Source organism: Planococcus citri, chromosome 4 (genome assembly GCF_950023065.1).
Source record: "Planococcus citri chromosome 4, ihPlaCitr1.1, whole genome shotgun sequence".
Classification (NCBI taxonomy): Eukaryota; Metazoa; Arthropoda; class Insecta; order Hemiptera; family Pseudococcidae; genus Planococcus; species Planococcus citri.
The window spans coordinates 3,805,687-3,827,953 of record NC_088680.1 but is presented as its reverse complement, the minus strand read 5'-3'; the positions used below and the strand labels follow the sequence as shown (position 1 = coordinate 3,827,953).

Below are 22,267 nucleotides of genomic sequence, written 5' to 3'. Positions count from 1 at the left end.
AAAAAAAAAAATAGAATTGGCAGAATATTCGGCGAAAGCATCAATAGAACATTCGGGAGTAGATAATAAAATATTATTTTATCATTCAATTAGAAAATAAAATTAAAATAAACATACGGTATGAGCCTGACGAGCCTCTTCGATGTAATGAGTAGTAATTATCACTGTTTTGTTGCCATGTGCGGCCATATGAAGCAGTCTTTCCCAAATACTGTGAAAATAAATTAATCAAAGGTAGGCAAATTTCGTATTTTAAATTTCAATCGCTCAGTTTAATTTAAACAGGCATTTAGAGTGATTATTCTCGTACCTTGCACTAAGCACTGGATCTACGCCTACGGTAGGCTCATCTAAGATTAATAACTGAGGATCGTGTATTAAGGCGACAGCAAATGAAACTCTTCTTTCTTGTCCACCGCTGAATTATTACAACAATAACGAAAAAAAAAAATCATTAGAAGAAGGAACTTTTTTAAAAAATTTATTGCAGTGAATTTTATTGAAAGTTCTTTTGAGCATGCTTAATTATACGAACCTCAATTTACCAACGATACTGGATTTTGAAGGCAGTTCTAAGAATTTTAGTAATTCTTCTGTTCTTTTTTCGATTTTCTTACCGCAAAGGCCGAATAGTCTACCGTAATAGGTCATCGTTTCGATAATACTGAATTCGTTGTATAAAGCTATTTCCTGGAATAGAATTATTTAAATTTGAATTCGCGATGAGGATGAATAATTAATTCGAAGCGTTTAAAAATAGAAAAATAAAATAAATCTTACTTGAGGCATGTAACCGATATTTGCTTTTTTCTTCGCTTTGACTTTAATTTCACCAGAGTCCAGTTCACTTCTACCGACTATACAATGCAACAGGGTAGTTTTACCACAACCACTGGGTCCAAGCAGTCCATACCTATCCAAAAAAACACAAAACAGTCGAATTAATTTTAAATATTGATCATTAAAATATATTAAAGTGTGCATGTACTTACACAGTGCCTTCGGGTACAGTCATATTCAACCCATGGAGTACGACATTTGCGACATTGAATCTTTTATACGCATTTCTCACCATAACGGCGGCCTCTTTGCCGCCGTTTGAGTTCATCACGTTCATGTCCATCTTAAGGCAGCACCTTTATTGAAAATTTACCGCATCACTCGGCTCGCATTTAATCTGAAATATTAAAATGAATCATGTTCAGTGGCCAGTGGTCGCGGTAATCGGATGCACGTTTTGAATACGAGTAAGATAGGTACAGTATATGTATAAGGTACAGGTATAGGTATAGGTAAGCTATGATTGTATTGAAACGAGACTCAAGTTTGAAGGTACTCGTATAGAATGGAGGTATTCGCTTATATTCGTATTCTAAGTATGTAGTACGCGAAGCCATACATCGCTACTGTAATTTTAAATAAACATCCGTCGTCATCTTAATTTATCATATAGGAATAGGACTGAACTGCCATACCAGATATGGCTACAGGTACAAACGAAAGATGGAATGGCTACCTTCATCGTTGTGTTGATGATTTTTCAACCTCGAAATACGTATTTCGATTCGAAGAACTAACTGTGTTTGGGGTTGTGTGTATTATAGTTTATTAGAATTACTCGTATAACGGTTTGATTAATGAATTCGTATTTTATCTTGATGTACTTGGGTATTATAGAGATTTATGATAGAATCTAACAATAGGAACGAGGGAACTTTACAGGATGGCGATTTTTGAAAAAAATCAAGGCTCTGAAACTCACAAGATCAAAACTTTAGCCACCCGAATTAGTTTTTTGATTATGGGCAAATTTTTGAATTTTTTGGCGATTTTTCATTACTTTCGTTCTGAAAGTTGAAAAATTCTTTGGCTCGAATGTACTCTTAGAGGAATGGGCCGATTTTTTTGAATCTTTCATACGTAGGTGAGGCTTAACTTGAGGCAGGGAATGTCGTAATTACATATAAATGTAATTGAGTAATTGCAATTAATTACAAAAATTTGTACCTACTAAAAAAACAATAAAAAAGAGGAAAAGTGCCATATCAAAAGCGAAGCCGACATCAGTTAAATTTCAAAATTTATGTAACAGCACAGGAGTTAAAATCTTTTCTATTGTTCAATTTTCAAATCTATTTTTTCAAAATTGAACAATGGAAAAGATTTTATCAAAAGCGAAGCCGACATCAGTTAAATTTCAAATTTATGTAACACCACAGGGGTTGTAAAATCTTTATGACCCCTGTGCAGGTGTTATATTTATAAAAGATGCCGATCGGCAAACACAATAGGCCATAGCCATATACCATAGCAGGGATGGAAACCGAAATGGAAAAAAATATTGGTTATTTTTTTAGCGGTTATTTTTCACAAAATTATTTATTATGGTTACGGTTAAGGGTTATGCTTATGACACAAAAAAATAAAGGTTACGGTTAAAAATAAAGGTTACGGTTTTCTTTCATTTATCAAAAATTAATTGCACTTCAATGTCAAAAAAGTGCGCCTGCGGCCAAAAAAACGAAAAAAACACAATTTCACAGCCATTTTTTGAGTTTGAAGAAAATTGTTGACAAATTGAGCTCTTTTTTTCTCAAAAATCATAATTAATGTCATATTTTACACAAAAAAAAAAGAGATTTTTACTCAAAAAAATAACTGTTAGGTATGTATTTAACCAAAACAAAAAATGAATCGGTTAAGGTTATGGTTAAAAAATTTCAAATCAATAATTTCGGTTATGGTTACGGTTATGGTTACAGTTTTTGCCTAATTTTAGCGGTTAAAATTCATTTTGGTTAAAAATTTCGGTTCAGGTTTCCATCCCTGGGCCATAGAAACCTTTTACAAAAATTTTAAATTTGGTTATTTTCTAAAAGTTATAAATCAAAGTGATTTGCCACCTATTGATTTTCAATGATCCATTGTATTCGCTTATCTGTCTCGCTTATACCTAAATGTAACACCACAGGGGTTATAAAATTTTCTCCATTGTTCAATTTTGAGAAAGGTTTTTAGAACTTCTGCAGGTGTTTCATTTACACAAATGCAGTACCTAGACAACGAAAGCAGGTGGATACCCTTTCTGAATCAAATCCCACCAGTCATTTGTGATTTTGCAGTGCTCCCAAGAGGTTCATTCAGAACTGTAGTGCTTTTGGAGTCGCATTATGCTTTCGAGATATATCACGTTGTGCTTTCCCAGTTGGGTGAAAATCTGCTCTTACACAACATAAAAACGTGGGCAGGAGATTTAACACTTCACACCAATGCTTTTTCTGCCCATTAATTGGGGCATATTTTATTTACGCTTAAAAATCTGCCATTGATCAATATTCTTGAAAAATTTTTTGGCACCAGCGGGGATCGAACTCAAGTCCCTGGAACTGAGAGCGGAATCCTTGCTACCTACGCCACCAGAGCACTTGGTAGAAGTGACTAAAGATTTATATACTAAGCTGAAACACACGCGCAAATACCACATTTTCACGCGTTTTTCAGCAAATATACGAATAAATACGCTACAAAATATTTGCGTAGCATATTTTTGTGGCTGGTTTTTTCAACGTGCAAAAATACACCACATAATTAGAAGCGTAGCGGCTTTACGCGATAAAAATACGCTACAAAATATTCTTGTGGCGTGTTTATCAGCAGAAATCTTTTTCTGCTGTGCAGAAAATGTGACAACCTAAAAAGTCGCTTCAAATTACGCCCGTGAATTGAAGCGCGATTTTCAAAACTGTAAAATCTGCTGCATGACAGCAGTTTAAAGTCGCGTTGAAGTATAAAACGCCAATTAAACTGCTCTTTACCACGTATTTATTGGCAGAAGGGCAGATTTTCAACCAACTGCGTTGGAGCTTTCAGAATAGCATATAGTAAATTTGGAATCGTGTTGTGTTTTTTTTTCAAAATTGTGTTGTGCTTTTTTTTTCAAAATCTTGTTGTGCCTTTTTTTTCAAAATCGCGTTGTGCTTTTTTTCAAAATCGTGCTGTGATTTTTTTTTCAAAATTGTGCTATGATTTTTTTGAAATTGTGTTGTGCTTTATTTTTATCAAAACTGCGTTGTGCATTTTTTTGAAATTGCGTTGTGCTTATTTTTTCAAAATTGTGCAATGCTTTTTTTTGAAATTGTGTTGTGAATGTTTTTTTTAATCTCGTTGTGCTTCATTTGCAAAATCGCGTTGTGCTGTTTTTTTCAGAATCGCATTGTCCTATTTCTTGCCAAAATTGCGCAGTTTTTTTTCGAATTTGCGTTGTGCTTCTTTTTTGAAATAGCGTTGTGTGTGCTTTTCTCTGAAAATCGCATTGTGCTTTTTTTTAAAGTTGTGCTTTTTTTTGAAGTCTTGTTGTTCTTTCAAAATCAAAATCGCGTTCTGCTTTCAAAATCCAAATTGCTTTTTTCAAAATTGTGTTGTGCTTTTTTTTTAAATCGCATTGTGCTTTTTCCAAAATTGCATTGTTTTTTTTTTTTAAAATCACGTTGTGCTCGATGTTTTTTTGGATGGACATTCTCGGATTTGGCATTAAGGTAACGCAATGTCAAGCTTTTGAAGATCACTGAGTAAGATGTTCAATACATTTCGATTATTTATATTCGTCGAAGTTGAGGTCAAAGTTGAGGAGCTACTTGTACCATCGTCGTCAAGTAAAATGTCATCACCAAGAAAAACTTCGTCATTATCAGGATTGCTGTGTCTTTCAGCAGATTTGGACATTGCAACTGATTTTATCTGTTTCGTAGAGGACCATGAAAATATTGATAACTTGTGGACTGTATACTATATGCTTTATTCTATAAGAATACAGAGTAACTACTTAATGTGTCTATACATTTACATGTATACATCATTTTATAAAAATGATTATAAATAGGTAAATATGTAAGTATAACATGTATATCACATCTTGACCAAAAAGTTTATCTACAACTACATTGTTGTCCACCTGAAAATTGATCCAAATGCAGGTTAACTCGTTAAATAAATTGAGAATAGGCTACAACTTGATTTTTAGCTGCCTAAATTAATTTCCACGCCATTTGAACTAATTTTAATATTCTGGAGAAATCGAAAATTCGCGCTGGAGGCTCCAGAATGACACGAAATGGTGAAATTTGGATCCTGGAGGATGGTTTTGGGCGAGATACAGCTATTCGTGCAGATTTTCGACAAATAGAAAAATTTTGATTTTTTTGTATTTTTTGCTTCTTACGTACCACAAAGAGAGGGAGGCATTTCAAGTGGTAGAAAATTTTTTAGAGCCGAACAAAGTTGAATGAAAAGATGATGCAGAAGTGCTGCACAAGCCAAAATTTCAATCGCTGAAATGCATTTTTAGATTTTTGATGAGTTTTTGAAAATCTTTGGATCAAGATGGGAAAAAAATCAAAATGATCACTAAAGTAACCTGAAAATCTGAAATTTGGTGTGCATCCTATTTCAATCATCCAAAGCGATTGGAAACAGTTTCGAACCATTTTGAGCAGTTCTGAAGCCTCCAGCTGATTTTTGAAAGTTGGAATTTCTACAAATTTTATGCACCCCAAATTTCAGCTTTGTACGTCAATTTGCTAAAATTTTGTTTTTTTCTTATGTATTTAAAAATGGCCAGTCAGGTAACTCGAATAAGTTTCTAATAATATTATGTGAAAAAAGTGGAAATGATGACGTTTTTGGGAAATACTATTTACCTAAATATAGGTACCTATACCTATTAAAATTTGCTATAAAATACTTGTTAAATAGTGAAAAATGATCATCAAGATCTTTTCAACGATATTTTATGATTAGGTACTTAAAATGTGTATGGCATGGAAGAAGGAAGGAGGGGAGGGATAAATTCCTCCAGCTGTTTTGGATTTCCCAGAAAATACAGTTTTATATGTATTATTTGAAAACCAGTCTTGAGTACGCCAGACCATGGAAATGAAAACATCATCTATTAAAATAATATCTACCAAGACTACAAGTAAATCAATTTAAAATCCTCGGATGTATGATTTTATCTTTCGTACTCGACGTTTCATGCTTATTCGCATCCCCCCTGCAATTTTTGTATTTCAAATAAGAATGTGGGCCGAACAACTTGAGCATATTTTTAGATGCACTTACTACCTTCTCACACTCTACAATCTCCATTAACCTGTATTCAGGGAAAATCCCAAATGCAGGTCGATGTACTGAATGCGAATGTTTACAAGATTTTGTGTATATTTCAACTGGACTTCGCCAGTCAGGTCATTATGAACTTCAAAAATTTTCCAAACAATAAATTTTGCTATCGATCAGTAGGAATTTTTCGCTACAAACTACCCAGGGCAGGGTTTCAAATCCAGACGTAAGCTCATCAAGTATTTCTTGGATCAGAGTTTTTAAAAATCTACAAAATTCAAAAAAAATCTTATTTCAGGAATGATTTTCAAACATTTTCTGGAGATATAAATTTTGTTGAGCAAAGTGAACCAATGTGAATAATTTCTTCAATTTATGGAGCCTCCAACCGATTTTTTTGATTTTCTTCAGAAATTTCAAATCACCCTGGAAGGGGCAAAAATGAACTTTTCAGACGTATACCAAAAACCTGAGGGGAAATAGTGGAAGAAAAATAGTATTTCCATAATAAGAAGTTACCTACAGTGCCTATGAGTGATTTTTTTTTTTTTACAAAAATGCCCAATTTAAAAATTATTAACCGTTCATCTACCATTATTACCATCCAAAGATAACTTATGGGCATACATCCTCAGCTCGGCGATCATTTTGCAACAAGTGTCGACCTTAAAGGAGTATAATAACGTCATCAACATTAGTCCTAGTTCATGTATTATGCGAATGGAAGCCACCGATCGCATATTAATCGCGTCAATAATTGGCAAACGCGCAAATCATAAGTTTAAATGTTAAGCAACGAGTGTGATGAGCATCCTTAACCGAATTAAGATGAAATTTACACGCGATTAATGGAAAAACGTCACAATCTAACGAAAAAAAAAATATATCTACGCGTAAAAAACAGTTACCTCACGCACGTTTTTTGGTAGGTACTTGAAGTTCTCTCGTGCTGGCGATCAAGTATTTGGATTTGGATACTCGACTTTGTGTGTGGATAATGTATCTACTTACTCGTAGTAGATGAAGACACGTATGAAGCCTCGATAATGAAAATCTCTCGAGTACCTATGTCAGATTATGATTAATGATTGGTGCGGAAGTTGCATAGTTTGGCGTACTAAATGAGTAGGTAAATGTAGGTAGGTAGGTACCTCAAAATATGCACCATGTTTGTCTTCGAAATGAAAACTAGAGAGCCAAATGACCCTACAGTTCGTTCGACTCGTGTACTGCTATTGCCTTTTGACGATTGACGTGCTGGTGAGGAAGAGTAAATAATAGTAGAAGATGGTCTAATGTAATACAGTATGTCTCAGAAGTCATCTAACCAATAAATTACCAAAAAATTTGTTCAAGTCATCAAGTGGCTAGTCCAAATGAATTTTCAATAAAATAAGATTTATGAAGTGAAGTGAAGGTTCAAATCGGCTGGTTCTTTCCAGTTTAGGTATTTTTTTTTTTTTTTTTATTTTTTTTTAAATAAAAGGAGCTATAGAAAAACGCACTTTAGGAAAGAGATTGATAAAATTTCTGATGCTAAAATGAATTTGTCGATTTTTGATGAATTTTTGAAAATCAAATTTGGGTCAAAAATGGCAAAAAATCAACATTTTATCAAATTTACGCAGAAAGCTGAAATTTGGGATCACCGGAGAAACAGTGAATTTTCGAAATTTTCAATACGAAATCGCATTGGACAAAAATGGCGGTTTTTGGAAAATTAGAATTTCCAAAAAATTTCTGGAGACTCCAGAACGACTTGAAACCACCGCCAGTCGACTCAGCATGATGACATTAGAGCGAAGACAAAATTTCAGATGCTGAAATGCGTTTTTTAAATTTTTTGTGAACTTTTGAAAAATCATCCCAAAAATTTTGTACAAATTTCAACATTTAAAACTCAGCTGGAGAGTTCAAAACTGCTCAAAATGGTTCAAAACGGTTTCCAATCGTTTTAGAGGGTCGAAATAAGGTAAACAGCTTAATACCAAATTTCAGGTTTCTCGGTTGCTTTGGTGAAATCTTGATTTTCACCCATTTTGGACAAAGATTATCAAAAAATCAACCAAAAATAGAAAAATGCACTTAAAGCGCTTAAAATTTTCACTGAGGTAAATTTTTGCTTCATATTTTCATTCAACTTTGTTCGGTTGTAAACAATTTTCTGTTCTTCGAATAAACGTTAAATGACCTATCAAAATTCAAAATGAGTTAAAATGTCGAAGGAAAATCAACAGTTTCTGTAAAAAGTTTTTTGAAAACATTTCTGAACGATTTTGAGTCCCAAAATAGGGTCATGGTGTTTTAGATTTTCCAAAAAATGTCATTCAACCAATTTAAATTTCACACAAAATTGCTGAAATACAAATATTGTGACGAGAATGTATTTTCAGCATTTTTGAAAAATTTTGGGCTCAAAATTGAATCAACATTTTTTGGATTTTCAATACCTACCTACGTTAAAATTTTGTGAGAATCTTAATTTCAAAATTGGGTGACAATTTTTAGGATTTTCGAAAAAAGTGTCATGTGATGTGACTCATGTGACCTATCCAAATGTGTTGAAATTTCGCGAGAAATTAAAATACTTCGACTAAAATGCATTTTCAGCATTTTTGAAGAATTTTTAACCCCGAATGTGCCTTAGTAAAAAATCCAAAAAAATCCAAAAAAAATTTCCATTTGCAGGAAATCTACACAAATGGCTGTACATGTATCATGCCCAAAACCATCCTCCCGGATCAAATTCCACCATTTCGTGTCATTCTGGAGCCTCCAGCGCGAATTTCTAATTTCTCTAGAATATTAGAATTCGTCCATGATGACATGGAAATTTGGGCAGCTTAAAATCGAGTTGTGGCCTATTCTCGACCTATTTAACGAGTTTATCTGCATTTGAATGAATTTCTAGGCGGACACCACAGTGGACAAACCTTCTAAAAAGATCGAGAATAAGCCACAACTCGATTTTAAGGTGTCCAAATTTATTTTCACGTCTTCTAGAGAAATGGAAAATCACGCTGGAGGCTCCAGAATGGCCAAAATGGGTGAAATTCGGTTTTTTGAATTTATTTACATAATTTTCATTCAATACGAGTATTATAGTTCGGCATATGACAATAGCAGTAATTGCACCCCCCCCCCCCCCGCCGATCCTCCGGGACAACTTTTTTCTTAAAGGTACATCCTAAAGAACATTTTAAAGCAAACTTGCCCAAAAAAAGTTGGCCTTACTTACAAAATGGCGGCCATTTTGATTGACAGGTCAGCCAAAACCGAAGATTTTGCGTTTCAACATAGGACTTGTATTGAAATACGGTGCACAATTCGAAATAAAAAATGTATTCGAACATATTTACACTAATACAAAATGTACAATAAAATAAAACGAAATAAAATCGCCATAATGCGAACGGAAAACGTAAAACGGTAATAATACTCGAGTAGAAAAATCTAAAAGTCATCGGAGATGTTTGTTGACTTCTCGGAAATGTGAACTATACAATGTATCTCGATAATACAACGAATTACGAGTAAATACAAAGTAATAAACGATTACAATGTATACGCAAATTTTTCATTATTTTCAACACTTTCCCTAATTTGAGAATTAAGGGGACAAAAATAAAAACTGCTCCGTACGAACATGAAAAACGTTGATCATGTATACTCGAATTCGGTCGATGTTAAAGATGCTTTGATAGCGGCGATGAACTCGGATAAGTAACTCGATCAGCTACCTGGATCCACAAATCACCGCGTCAGCATATTCGAATAGGTACCCCAGATGTCGAGTGAATCGAACTCAAACATCCGGCGAGCTGGAACTCTAGAGCTGTCTGCGAATACGTAATGTAGACAGCTGACATTTTCGGTGGTAGGATTTTCCAGAGAGATATCGACGTGTCTCTGGCGACGTAACAGCAGCTCGTTTGCTGCTGATCGATGATCGAATGGAAATATCAGACTTATCGATGTCTGATCGCTTTCCCGGAGATCTTGAACGCAAATCCGGCGCGTCGTTAGCGGCTATGGAACGGATCGCGGTGTCCATAGGGTCTTTCAAATTTGAACGAGGTTGGCTTCGAACAGCTTCTGCATACGATTTCGGTGAAGCTTCTATTTCAGCCGTGAAAATCTCAATCTCAACGCAATTAGCGTGATCGTTGACGTCTTAAGATTTCGAACGATTTTTATCGCGTAAATTTCTCCATCTAGACAGAAGCTCGGTTTCTTCTAGATCGTCGTTGATAATATCGTTAGCATCATCGAATTCGTCATTCTCGAGCAAAGAACTATTCGATGATTTCAGCGAACTTTTCGGAGTGGAATTGGTCGATTTAGTTGAAGATATCAGCGTAACAGGTGATGACTTCAACGTAGAAGATGCACTTTTCATTTTCTTCACATCCCTGCTTTCGGTATTGGTATTGGTATCGTTATCAATCGGATCTAACAAATCTCGATTGATCGGAATGGTAACTCGTTGGTCGCAATCTCGAAGTTTCTCGTAGAAAGTGACATCTTTCGAAATAACAATGTCACGTTTCTCTGGAACGTAAACTCGATATTGCTCATCACCATTGTATCCGACGAGGTAACCTTCTAGAACCTTCTTATCCAGATTTCAACGTGACTGGATCGTAACATTAACGTAACATTTCGAACTAACAATTCGAAGATGTTTTATTCGCGGTGGTATACCAAACCACATCTAGTAAGGAGTCAAACCGTCGATCGATGATTTGCCTACTCGATTTAGCAAATACGTAGCGGTGGTAGTGAGTTCAGCCCAGATTTCAATCGGATACGTAATCTCTGGATTCGAATATTTCAATGTTCTCGCCATCTCGACGATCGCACTGCTACCGCGTTCAACAGCTGCGTGTGGTGTAAAACATTGACGAACATCGAACTCTCGTAATACTGAACGAACCGCTTTGTTATCGAACTCGCCTTGGCTGCTAGACTGGAATTCTAACACTCGATGACCAAGGGCGCGAGCTTTGAATAGTACCTCTCGAACACAACGAGATACTACTGCGGTGGTTTTCTCCTTTTTGACGAACTTATGATGATAATTCGAATAATCATCTTTGATAACGATGAGATATTTGCGACCACCAAAGGAACAATCGAATGGCCCGCAAATATCACCAGAAAGCAGCTCACCAACTGCTCTGGTCGAAGAACGTTTTTCAAACGTTTCGCGATGAACTTTATCGAACTGACAGGGATTGCTCGAATTGGTTTTAGTTTCCTGTGATCGTTTCTTCAGGCCCAATTCTGCAAGTTTAGATCGAACGTGATTTTTATCTACATGGCCCCATCTTTCGTGATAAAGTTGCACGATTTCGCTGCTCTCAACAGCATTCACCTGCGGTTCCGGCAAAATGGTCTCGAACGATGCTTTGAAAAGAGAACCATTTTTCAATCTCGTACGGGTGAACATAACGCGATTATCTGCTTCAAATTTGCAGAACATAGGATTCGAATAAAATCTGCTCTCTGGCTCTTCGAAATACCAGGAACATACCATACGTCAGTCAAATCGAACTTGACAAGTTGACCATTTACGAAGCTAGCAACTTCGATCGATCCATGACCAACTGCTGTGACACGACTGCCAGCAGCTTTGACGTAATTCGGTTTCGAAAATGTTTTGTATGTGTGAAACCATTCTTGATTCGACGTAATGTGCTTCGTTGCACCGTTATCAATCCACCAAGATTGATCTGACGAAGATGTAACGTGATTCAGTTGCTCACAATTGGCGAGTAGAGCGCTTTTAGGTTCTGAATCGATATCGTTGAGTTTTGGCGAACAACCAGAAACGTTTACTTGAGGCGAACAACCTGAAGTATCGTTAGCTCGAGCAGGAAAGGGTGGTCTACTGTCGTTTATCCACCTAGAGCACTTTTTGAGCCAGTGCCCTTTCCCGGAACAATACTTGCAAATAACGTCATTTTGCTGGTTACTTCCAGAATTATTCGAATTATTTCCAGAAGTACGTTGATCACCGGACGTCTTAGCGACGAATCTCGAGTTCTTCTTCTTGCCGGATTTAGCGAACATAGCTTCTGATGACGACGTTGACGAGCAATGCACCGGACTGACGTTTCGCTCATGCATAATAAGTGCATCGGATAGATCGTTGAGCGACTTACTAGCCTGAGACTTGATAAGAAGATAACTTGCTTTAAAAGATTGGAATCGATTCGGTAGAATATGCAAAACTTTTGAAACGAACAATAATTCTAACAGCTGATCGACTGTCTCGATTTTTCGATTTTCCAAGCCTGCTTGAAAGTCACGATGTTGATTTTTGATTCGCGAAACAACAGATGGCGCATCTTCGATATCATTCCACTCGGTACCAAAGAAATTCAGGCATTCGCGGAATATTTGGTCTTCTGCCTTGTCATCGAATTCCTTCGTAAGCACTTGCCATGCTTCGCGCGCAGAGAGCCTACCAGCGATTCGACTGTGTAGCTCTTCGGAAACGGTTTGGGAAATGATTATTTACGAAGTAATAAACGATTACAATGTATACGCGAATTTTTCATTATTTTCAACAACTTGCACGAAATTTTTCAAACCTCACAACAGCAGATCGAAAGATCATGCAAAAATTTATCACCTGTCAAAATTTCAAGTGCTAAAGTGCGTTTTTCGATTTTTGGTGAATTTTTAGAAATCCAATTTATGCCAAAAATGAGGGAAAAAAATCAAAATTTTACCAAATTGACCAAGAAAGCTGAAATTTAGGATATACCCTATTTTCGACATGCCAAATCGATTGGAAATGGTTTCAACCCGTTTTGAGCAGTACTGGAGCCTCCAGCAGATTTTTGAAACTCGAAATTCCCACAAAATTACATAAAATTGGAGTTGTAAAGCAGAAATTTATTCTAAAAACTAATTTCAATACGCTACAAAGTACCATAGGTAAATTTAAAGTCGTTTTGGAGCCTCCAGCGACTTTTTTGAAAATTACTGAAGCCTCGAACCGACAAACTTTCTTGTTGATAATAATATTGATTTAGCATGTATCTCTGAGACACATTTATCTCCTAAAAAGGAGCATAAATCACTGAAAATGGTCGGTTTTGAATTTTCAAAAATTTGCCAATAATCAAAAAAGCAATTTGGGCTGCTGAAATTTTGATTATGAGAGTTTCGGAGTCATGCTTTTTCCAAAAATTACCTTCCTGTAAGGTTTCCCTCCCCCCCCCCTCATCTTCAGCTTGCATTTCAATTTCTTTTATTTTTGAAAAAAAGATCAAATCTTCTGAACACAAATATGAAGTCAGATTTTTCGGTCCATTCACCGAGCCCATCTCTCCCCCCCCCCCTCCAGCCATCAGAGCTTCAACTCCTATATCAATTAATGGCTCGAAAAATACACCACGAAACCAAATTCCAACTACTGAAATGCATTTTTTGATTTTTGGTAAATTTTTGAAAAATGTCAAATTTTGCTGAAATTTCTATTTTTAAAAATCAGCTAGAGGCTCCAAAACTGCTCAAAATGATTCGAAATCGTTTCTAATTGTTTTGGAAGACCGAAATAGAGCACACACCAAATTTCAGGTTTCTAGGTTACTTCGGTGAGATTTTGATTTTTCTCCATCTTACCCCAATAATTTTCAAAAATTCGTCAAAAATCAAAAAATGCCCTTCAAGCTCTTGAAATTTTGGCTGATTGTTTATTCAGTCTTGAAAAATGTTCTCTGACACTTGGGACACCCCCCACTCCCCTCCAGAAAGTACGAAACGCCCAAATTAATAAGAATTTCACCTCAAAATACGAGTCCAATGAATTCCAAAATGCTAGCTCGACTTTCTGGACACACTATTCATTCACATTGGACTCGGATGAGCACCAAGGATTGAAGTACATATAGGTACCTACGTATTGTTACGATGAGTATTTACGACATGGAAGTCATGACAAATGAAACGAAATGCTAATTCGGTTTTGGAAATAAGTATAAACAAGGTCAAGTATGTAGTTCATATTGAAACAGCATAACAATATTCATATACGAGGTAGGTAGGTAGGTACGACAAGTACATAAAGCACGACGCCTTTTTTGTCTTTCATTGATGTTCTATAGTGTATTCATCAGAGCAGAGTAAACGTACTTTGATGATTACGGTACTTTTCCTGTAGGTAGTTTGGTAGGCTCGTTTCATCTTTGTAAATCCAGTAGGTAGGTAAAATTTTCCTTCGTTCGAAGGTCGTCGTCGTCGAAACTGAGAGTTAATTAATCTATCAAATTACACACTGGTCGTAATTCCGAGTGAAATGGAACTGAAAACCGAGATTTCATGTTTTACAAATCTCATTCACTGAGAGAGGCTCATTATGATTAGCCCACCTCCTATAATCGTAGTTCTTTTTTTTTCAACGCAACTACATTCCTATAATAAGACAGGAGTAGAGGCGAGGTAAAAAAATCCCATGGATAAAAATTTCGAAAGTACACACACGACTATTAAATATATTCATTTCTAATAAAAGATCAGACAAAATGTGTGGTGTGACGTGCACCACGTTACATTTCTATTACCTAAAAACCAGTTTACTCGTCGATATCCTTTCTCCGCAAACCGGTAAATTCCCACTTCCGCATAACAGTTTCGGTTTCAATCTTCGTACACGGAATCTGGCCAAGCTACGAGATGATATAGATGGAAAAATTTCAATTTTTTTAATTTACCTTACTGGAGCAAAATTCACCGAGCAGATATCGAATTCCTACTAGACTTTAGTCCGGCATATGACAATAGGAGTAATTGCACCCCCCCCCCCTTGATCCTCCGGGACAACTTTTTTCTCAAAGGGGACATCCTAAGGAACATTTTAAAGCAAACTTGCCAAAAAAAAAGTTGGCCTTACTTACAAAATGGCGGCCATTTTGATTGACAGGTCAGCTGAATTCGCAGATTTTGCGTTTTAACACAGGATTTGCACGAACTTTTTCAAACTTTACAAAGGTAGATCGGAAGATCATGCAAAAATTTATCACCTGTCAAAATTTCAAGTGCTAAAGTGCGTTTTTCGATTTTTGGTGAATTTTTGAAAATCCAGTTTAGGCCAAAAATGAGGGAAAAAATCAAAATTTTACCAAATTGACCAAGAAAGCTGAAATTTGGGATATACCTTATTTTCGACATGCCAAATCGATTGGAAATGGTTTCAACCCGTTTTGAGCAGTTCTGGAGCCTCCAGCAGATTTTTGAAACTCGAAATTCCCACAAAATTCCATCAAATTGGAGTTGTAAAGCTAAAATTGAAGTACTTCAGGTGGATTTCGAGTCGTTTTGGAGCCTCCAGCGACTTTTTGAAAATTCCTGATGCCTCCAGCAGATTTTTGAAACATTAAATTTTCACAAAATTTCATCAAATGGAGATGGAAAGCTGAAATTTACTCTACACTCCAATTTTAACACCCTCTGAAGACGACTTCAGGTGGGTTCAAGTCATTTTAGAGCCTCCAGTGACTTTTTTGAAAATTACTTGAGCCTCCAGTAGATTTTCGAAACTTGAAATTTCCCCAACATTAATTTATCAAATGGAGTTGGCAAGCTGGAATTTACTTCGCAGACTACATGGTGGTTTCAAATGGTTTTGAAGATCCAGCTACTTTTAGGAAATTTCAATTTTCCAAAAAACCGTCATACAACCTATCAAAAAGTTGCTGCAGGCTCCAAAACGACTTGAAATTCACCAGCAGTCAACTTCGTAGCGATAGCGTATTGAAATTAGTTTGCAGAATTAATTTCAAATCTCCATCTTGGTTTGATGAAATTTTGGGGAAATTTCAAGTTTCAAAAATGTACTGGAGGCTCCAGTAATTTTCAAAAAAGTCGTTGGAGGCTCTAAAATGACTTGAAATCCACCAGAAGTCGTTTTCAGAGGGTGTTAAAATTGGAGTGTAGAGTAAATTTCAGCTTTCCATCTCCATTTGATGAAATTTTGTGAAAATTAAAAGTTTCAAAAATTTGCTGGAGGCATCAGAAATTTTCAAAAAGTCGCTGGAGGCTTCAAATGACTTGAAATTCACCTGAAGTACTTCGTAGCGTATTGAAATTAGTTTTTAGAATAAATTTTAGCTTTACAACTCCAATTTGATGGAATTTTGTGGGAATTTCGAGTTTCAAAAATCTGCTGGAGGCTCCAGAACTGCTCAAAACGGGTTGAAACCGTTTCCAATCAATTTGGCATGTCGAAAATAGGGTATATCCCAAATTTCAGCTTTCTTGGTCAATTTGGTAAAATTTTGATTTTTCCCTCATTTTTGGTCTAAATTCGATTTTCAAAAATTCACCAAAAATCGAAAAACGCACTTTAGCACTTGAAATTTTGACAGGTGATAAATTTTTGCATGATCTTTCGATCTACCCTTGTAAAGTTTGAAAAAGTTCGTGCAAGTGCTATGTTAAAACGCAAAATCTGCGATTTCGGCTGACCTGTCAATCAAAATGGCCGCCATTTTGTAAGTAAGGCCAACTTTTTTTTTGGCAACTTTGCTCTAAAATGTTCCTTGGGATGTCCCCTTTAAGAAAAAAGTTGTCCCGGAGGATCGGCGGGGGGGGGGGTGCAATTACTCCTATTGCCATATGCCGGACTATTGGAGAATGGTAAATTTCGACTCGAAGAGTATTTTTTTAGCTCGAGATGTACGAGCTACGAGATGGAAGATTCGGTGGGTAATTTAGCAACATCCTGAATTGCAAAAATCTCTCAACTCTGTGTCAGAGATGTGTAGAAATTGTAGTCGACAAGTTCTGTAGGTAGGTATAAGTAAGAGATTGGCGAATACAGAAGCCTGCTTCCTTCACCTAGTCGAGAAGTAGGAGCAGTGGAGATAATACGAGAATCCGCACTCATATATTGCGAGTATACCTACCTGTAGTGGAGTAAATGCATGTATATTGTATGTATAGGTATGGTAGCTGAGAAGGTACTTACACTGTACAGTCTCTGTCTCTATACACACACATTACACGTTATTATACAATACACAATATAATAGTATAATAAATCTTCATTGTACACTACACGCGGAGCTCTCTTTCTCTTTGCATCTCTGTCTAATTTATCTGTACGTTCTTGCGTAACGTTCAAGGGTCAACGTTACCTAGCACTTTCACCATCGTTAGCTTCGATACTATATACTTATATACTACATAAGACATAAGAAGCAGGTAGATGAGGTAGAGGTAGACGACGGACGACGTCGCATCCAACGAGTTCAACACCACCGTATACTCGTATACCTGTATTTATATCGTACAAGCAGAAAATACCCGTCCTTCGGACGGGTGGAGTGGGAAGATGGAGCTGCATTTTTTTAAATTCATTTATGAGTAAATAAAAAATTGTTTGGTAATTGTCGTCGTATTCCACCTAATGTGGGTAATGACACTAATGCCCCTCAAAAAAAAAAGACCTTTCTGTAATTTGAACCTTTGACCCTCTCCACTTCAGGGGTCATCTATAGTTCCTGAAAGTACTCCATTCCTCAAGTTTTATTTCTGAACGTCTGAACTATGAACAGTTTCCAGGCTGAAAAATTGAAAATTCAAGTATGTACCTATAACCTACCTACCTACATAAAATTTGACACGTCGTGAATCATCTAGTTATTTTGAGCTCAAAAACTTGCGAAATATCAAAAATTTTACTCCCCAGTCTTTTTTCCAAAGTCGGCACTCCCGGAATAGACATAATTTTTGAACAGAAATTTGGCTAAAAATGATAAAATTGGTCAATTACCGTTTTCAATTCTTTTTTTCATTTTCATTCTTCGAAGTTTGAAATTTTTATTGGAGAGATTTTATTTACATATGAATGAATAAAAAATTGTTTGGTAATTATCTTATTTCACATTTCACCTGATGTAGGTAATGCCAGTAATGCCCCTCCAAAAAAAAATGACCTTTCTGTAGTTTTCAACTTAAACTCTCCCCACTCCAGGGGTCAACTCTAGTTCCTGAAAGTTCCCCATTCCTCATAGTTTTATCTCCGAACATCGCTGAACCATCAGAACAGTTTCCAAACTGAAAAATTGAAAACTTAAGTACGTGCATAAAATGATACGAGTCAATTTAAAATTGAATTTATCAAAAATTTCCTCTTTTCAGAGAGTCTGACGTACATACATTATCGTTCAAAAGTTACACGTTCAAAATTGTATACCTACCTACCTGATTAATTAATAATCCTGCAGAGTAAAAATCAAACTTTGAAAAAACTACCAGAAATTTTCACAGTGTGCTTTCAAGTGTTGTTTAGTTTCAAGTATTAAAGTAGGTACCTATTCTGAATTTCTTATATTCCTTCACTTTCGTTTTTCCTCTGACGCATGATGTGAGTTTAAAATTAGAAAAAGTGGGCAAACCGCGTGATGAAGCATCCTTAAGGTAGGCAATACGCTGAGGTGTTCACTGAAAATTTCAAGCAATTTTAATTCATTTCAAAGCATTTTTGAGTGGTTTTGAATGCAATATTCTCAACGTCTCTTTTTCTGTTCTGAAATGTGCCTCTGAATATTCTAAAAAAGGAATACAATTTAGAAATTTTTTGATTTTTTTTTCAATTTTTACTGGCATTTGGAGCAAAATTTTACTTTAAAACGTCAAATTTTGTTTCTTAGAGGGTTATATTTCCTCATTTTTGGGCTTTTAAAATTCATAAATTGGTGTTTCGTTAATTTTAAATAATTTTAGTTTAAACTATAATGACGTTGAAATCAAGATTATTCAAAATTTACATACTACTGAAAGTTGCATTGCTACTTTTTTCGTTCAAAAGCTATTCAAGTTCAAAGTTGTGTAATTAGAGTAGAAATCAAACTTTGAATTTGAAATTACCAAAAATTTTCAGTGTGCACTTAGGTGTTGTCTAAGTTTCAAGTGGTAAAGTATTTCCTCTGAGTTTACAGAATCAAAGCTACAGCTCTCAAGAAAAAAAAAGGAAAATAAAAATTTTGATGCCGAACAGTTTAAAACATCCATGTACCTACTACCTACTTACTGAAAATTTTGACTAATCTTAATTTAAATTTGATGATCCAAAAAAAAAAATAAAAATTGTAAAAAAGTTTGAAAATTTCATCTTTTTTAATTTGTTTTTTGAAGCATTTTTGAGTAGTTTTGAATGCAATTTTCTCAAAGTCTGTTCGTCTGTTCTGAAATGTGCCTCTAGTTTATTTCATCCTCTTTCCCCGAAGTTCTAGCTATCACCGTTTTCAAGTAGGTATTCAAAGTTTCGATCCCTGTTCGGTTTAACTTGCCGCAGTCAGGTCTTTGTCTCAACATGGGATGTAGTGTTACCACTTTAGACCATATAGCCAAGAAAAAAAAGGATTTTTTAACCCTGGAGTGTGTAGAGATGATATTTCACAACCTGATACTCCTACTACATCTACTACACTTGGAACCACCCCACTGCCAGCACCTACCCTCAATGCAACGTAATACACTCGCTTTGCAACGAAATTTTACCTCGTCTCTCCGCAAACTGGTTTCACCTCCGCAAAGTCCAAAAAAGTCGTCATTTTTTTCAACTTTGAAGCTTTATAACAATTGTCCTTTTGAACTTTTTCAAATTTTTTATTGCTATAAACCATCTCCAGCTTACAGGCGTTCTTATGGATAAAAATTCAGAATTTTTGGTTCGGCAAGTTTTGAGTTTACCCATTACAAAAAAAGGGGACTTTCCTTTATAGTATTATAGATACGTAGAGTCGTAGACGTATGTAGGTAGGTATATACGTACGATGGTCGATGGATGTATTTCGAAGGTGAATACATAAGTCTGATCAATTTTTCAATTATTATATTACCAATGTTACTGTTAGCACGTTTATTTTCATCAAAGATGCTCCTATAAGTAGGTATTTCGAGTATGCTTAACCAGTTTTTTTGTGATTTATCAATCAAAGTAGATGTATCGATCACGAGCACGGTGTGATGGAAAGAGGTGAAAGATGGGTATTTGGTCAAATAAATCGTTATTGATCTGTCTTTTGTGGAAGAAGAAGAAGGGATTGAAATATCGTTTCTCTCGTTCCCAAGCCCGTATCTAGGATTTCCTCCTGGGGGGTGATGAATGACTCATAAAAGTAGAGGACAAAAATCACAAAATTCCCAACGGGCTCATATGTATAAAAATGTCAATAGTAGGCACATTTCAGACATTTTCATGCTGAATTTCAGCTTGAAAAACGTGTTGATCAGAGTGAGGTTTTTGAAATTTATCCAGTAAATTGTTTGTACCTATTTATAATGAAATTCAGATAAGCACGAGCGAAGCGAGTGAAAAATTTTGGACATTTGTCAATCCAAAGAGTAAAAAATACTCGATTTCTGATTGTAAAATTGATTTTTCTGGATTTAACTTGACACTCCTCACGTTCTCAGACTTGAATTAGTAGTTTGTTCAACTAGGGAATGATAATGATTTTTGACGATTTTCGAGGTTTATTGCCCAAGCGTCGCGAGGAAAATAATTCAAAATTGTCGAAAATCATATTTATATACTCCTGAGTTGGATAACATATTTGAAGCATGGAAATGCAAAGTCGGCTAAGTACCAAAAACGTTTTTTTACAGGAGAGCGTAAATACGCGCTCGCGTAACACGTGCCTCTTATGGAAAGTGCTATCTTTCAGTGTTCAATAGTATAACTTGGAGATGTGTTTTCCCTAATGTGAAGCTAGGATCACATGTGTGACAACACTTAGTACACATTGCACTGAAAAAACGCATTTTGAAAAATTGGCACTTAGCCGACTTTGCATTTCCGTGCTTCATTTTTCGTTATGAGGGAGAAAAATCCCAGTACCTATTCAAATCCAATAATGATCAGTAAGCTGGAGCAAAAGGAGCACTTTTTCTCCCTTATAATAACGAAAAGTATGCTTCCAGAAATTTCAATTTCAAAAAAGGAAAGCAAACAAAAGCATTGGAAATTCATAATTCAAGAAACAAAAATAATTAGTACATAGATTATGCAACTATCTAGGGAGATAATGTGATTTTCAATGAATTTTGAAGTTTGTAGCAAATTATCTCCCTAGAAACGTAAAACAACATGATTTTTTTCCTGTGATTCAATGCAAGAAATCGTAGGAAATTATATTAACCTAAGGAATTTTTGGCCCTGGGGGGTGATTGTACCCCAAATCACCCCCCCTGAATACGCCCTTGCTCGTTCCATTTATGGTCTCTTTTTTTTTAGCCCCTACCCTATCAAAACAATCGTGTTTTTTGGACTCATTTTAATGAGCCTCATCTGTTCTTTGAAAATTTTTTGAAGGTCATGAAAAGAATTGAGTTTCTTCAGGAGTTCTCTGGGACATAGCAGTACAGACTACAGACTTCTTAGAGGGTCTCTAGCTCTGGCGTGGCACTCAATAGGTAAAGGTTGAATCTGATGAAAACTTTGACCTGAAATTGGATTCGAAAAATGTCCAGATTCGACCTGATCTGATCTGATCTGATCTAATCAATCAGATCTGATCAGATATGAAAATTTCATCAATACTTTGATCTGATTGGTATCCAGATCCAAGTAATGAGAGATCTAATCTTGTCTCCTCTACGAACAATACCTTGATATGCATGAATCAATGCCTCATGATGTCAAGACCAGACTCATCTCCTCTGCTGCAGAAGTAATGAAGAGAAGGTGGGGAAATGTAGCTTTATAACAGTGGTTGAGTTCAACGGCCTACTCACACTGAGGAAGCCAACGAAGACATATTTCTATATAAGGCCCCTCATTTGCACCGGCACACTGTGTTAGCTAGGACCTCAGAATGTCTGTTGGGATAGCAAGGGATTTCATCCGTCACTTTGGAGGAAGAGAGATGCTGCTGACCCAACCCCACAATGTGGGGGAAGTGGCAACTCTGAAGCGTAAAATCAAAGGAAGAGTGAACCAGGGTCACTACATAATATTTTGCATCATCAAAAAAATCCACTACTACATAAGACAAACCAACATACATATAAGAACTTATCCCTTGGCATCCAAAATCTTGCCAGGGAATGTACTACCTGTAAAACAATGACCATGCTAAAGTTGATGTGAATGTCGACCCATCCACATTCGTCACTTTTGGATGCCACA

The 22,267-nt window shown here is 35.9% G+C and overlaps 1 protein-coding gene across 2 annotated transcripts in view; it reads right to left on the bottom strand.

The window, feature by feature from the left end:
- LOC135842522 (ABC transporter G family member 20-like) overlaps nt 1–22,267 on the bottom strand; it is a 44,996-nt gene that overhangs the window by 16,019 nt on the left and 6,710 nt on the right. For both annotated transcript variants that reach the window (XM_065360019.1, XM_065360020.1), the window contains exons 2-6: nt 993–1,177; nt 781–913; nt 536–690; nt 311–418; nt 118–211 (exon numbers count right to left, since the gene is read on the bottom strand). In XM_065360019.1, the coding sequence (XP_065216091.1) occupies nt 118–211; nt 311–418; nt 536–690; nt 781–913; nt 993–1,123 (621 nt within the window). In that variant the 5' untranslated portion in view covers nt 1,124–1,177. The remainder of the gene's footprint in view (nt 1–117; nt 212–310; nt 419–535; nt 691–780; nt 914–992; nt 1,178–22,267) is intronic.